The sequence below is a fragment of the Vigna radiata genome, chromosome 10, assembly GCF_000741045.1.
Source record: "Vigna radiata var. radiata cultivar VC1973A chromosome 10, Vradiata_ver6, whole genome shotgun sequence".
Taxonomy (NCBI): Eukaryota; Viridiplantae; Streptophyta; class Magnoliopsida; order Fabales; family Fabaceae; genus Vigna; species Vigna radiata.
This window is the reverse complement of record NC_028360.1, coordinates 40,734-42,300: the sequence shown is the minus strand read 5'-3', so window position 1 is coordinate 42,300 and position 1,567 is coordinate 40,734. Positions and strand designations below refer to the sequence as shown.

General features: G+C 40.4%; 1 protein-coding gene across 1 annotated transcript; it reads left to right on the top strand.

The window, feature by feature from the left end:
* The first annotated feature begins 166 nt into the window (after positions 1–166).
* On the top strand, positions 167–1,438 carry LOC106774644 (uncharacterized mitochondrial protein AtMg00810-like). Its single transcript, XM_014661688.1, has one exon. It carries the CDS (start codon positions 167–169, stop codon positions 1,436–1,438), a length of 1,272 nt encoding a protein of 423 aa, XP_014517174.1.
* Positions 1,439–1,567: the final 129 nt, after the last annotated feature.

The following is a 1,567-nucleotide window of genomic DNA, read 5'->3' as shown; positions in this document are numbered from 1 at the left end:
TAGTGCCATGTCCTCCATCTGTTAAACCTTTAGGCAACAAGTTTGTGTTCTCCATAAAGCTGCGTTCGGATGGCTCCATAGACCGGTACAAGGCGCGACTGGTTGTGCTTGAAATAAGCAAGAGTATGGCCTTGACTATGATGAGACTTTTGCTCCAGTTGCAAAGATGACCATTGTGCGAACTATCCTTGCTCTTGCTGCATCCAAATCTTGGCCATTACATCAAATGGATGTCAAAAATGCATTCCTCCATGGTGACCTTAAGGAGGAAGTTTACATCACACTTCCTGGTGGTATGTCGACTCTCTCCCCGAATACTGTTTGCAAATTAAAACGATCTTTATATGGCTTGAAGCAGGCCCCAAGAGTATGGTTTGAAAAGTTTCGCTCTACTCTTCTTGGTTTTTCTTTCAATCAAAGTCAATATGATCCATCACTCTTCCTTCAATGGACTCCTAAAGGGATCGTCATACTTCTTGTTTATGTGGATGACATTGTGGTCACTGGTTTTGATCAAGATGTTATTTCTAGAATCAAACAAATGTTGAATTCAACTTTTCACATGAAAGAGTTAGGCCATCTCAATTATTTCTTGGGTTTAGAGGTCCATTACCATCTTGAAGGTACTTTTGTAAATCAGCATAAATATATTCAAGATTTGGTCCAGCTAGCGGGACTCACCAATGCTACCCCTGTTGACACTCCAATGGAAGTTAACGTTAAATATAGGCAACATGAAGGAGAGCTTCTTGACGATCCCACTCAATATCGGAAACTAGTTGGTAGTCTCATCTATGTGACTATCACTCGCCCTGATATTTCTTATGTTGTACACACTGTTAGTAAGTTCATGCAATCTCCAAGGCACTTCCATTTTTCAGCAGTACAACGTATCATTAAATATCTCCTTGGCACCTCAAGTCGTGGTTTATTCTTTCCTGGTAATTCTTCTCTTCAACTCCAAGCTTATAGTGATGCTGATTGGGCTGGTTGTCCAGACACTAGGAGATCAACTACTGGCTGGTGTATGTTCCTAGGGAATGCTCCTATTTCATGGAAATGTAAGAAACAACACTCAGTCTCCAAGTCGTCCACTGAAGCAGAATATCGCGCAATGTCTGCTGCTTGTTCTGAAATAACATGGCTACGTGGTCTTCTTACAGAACTTGGAGTTTCTCAAGCACAACCCACTCCACTACATACTGATAACACCAGTGCCATACAGATTGCAGCAAATCCAGTTTACCATGAACGGACGAAACACATTGAGGTCAACTATCATTCTATCCGAGAAGCATATGATCGTAGGGTCATCACTCTACCACATGTCTCCACAGTTGTTCAAATAGGTGACATTTTCACTAAATCATTGCCACGCCAGCGTCACAATTTTCTACTTGGCAAATTGATGCTTGTAGATTCACCAGCATCAATTTGAGGGGGGATGTCAATGAATGGAAAAGATATGCAACGGTTATTCTCTTAATTAGGATAATTAAATGTAATAAATGTATATGATATTTTAGCTTATTTAGTGGGCTGGTTATTCTCTTAATTAGGATAATTA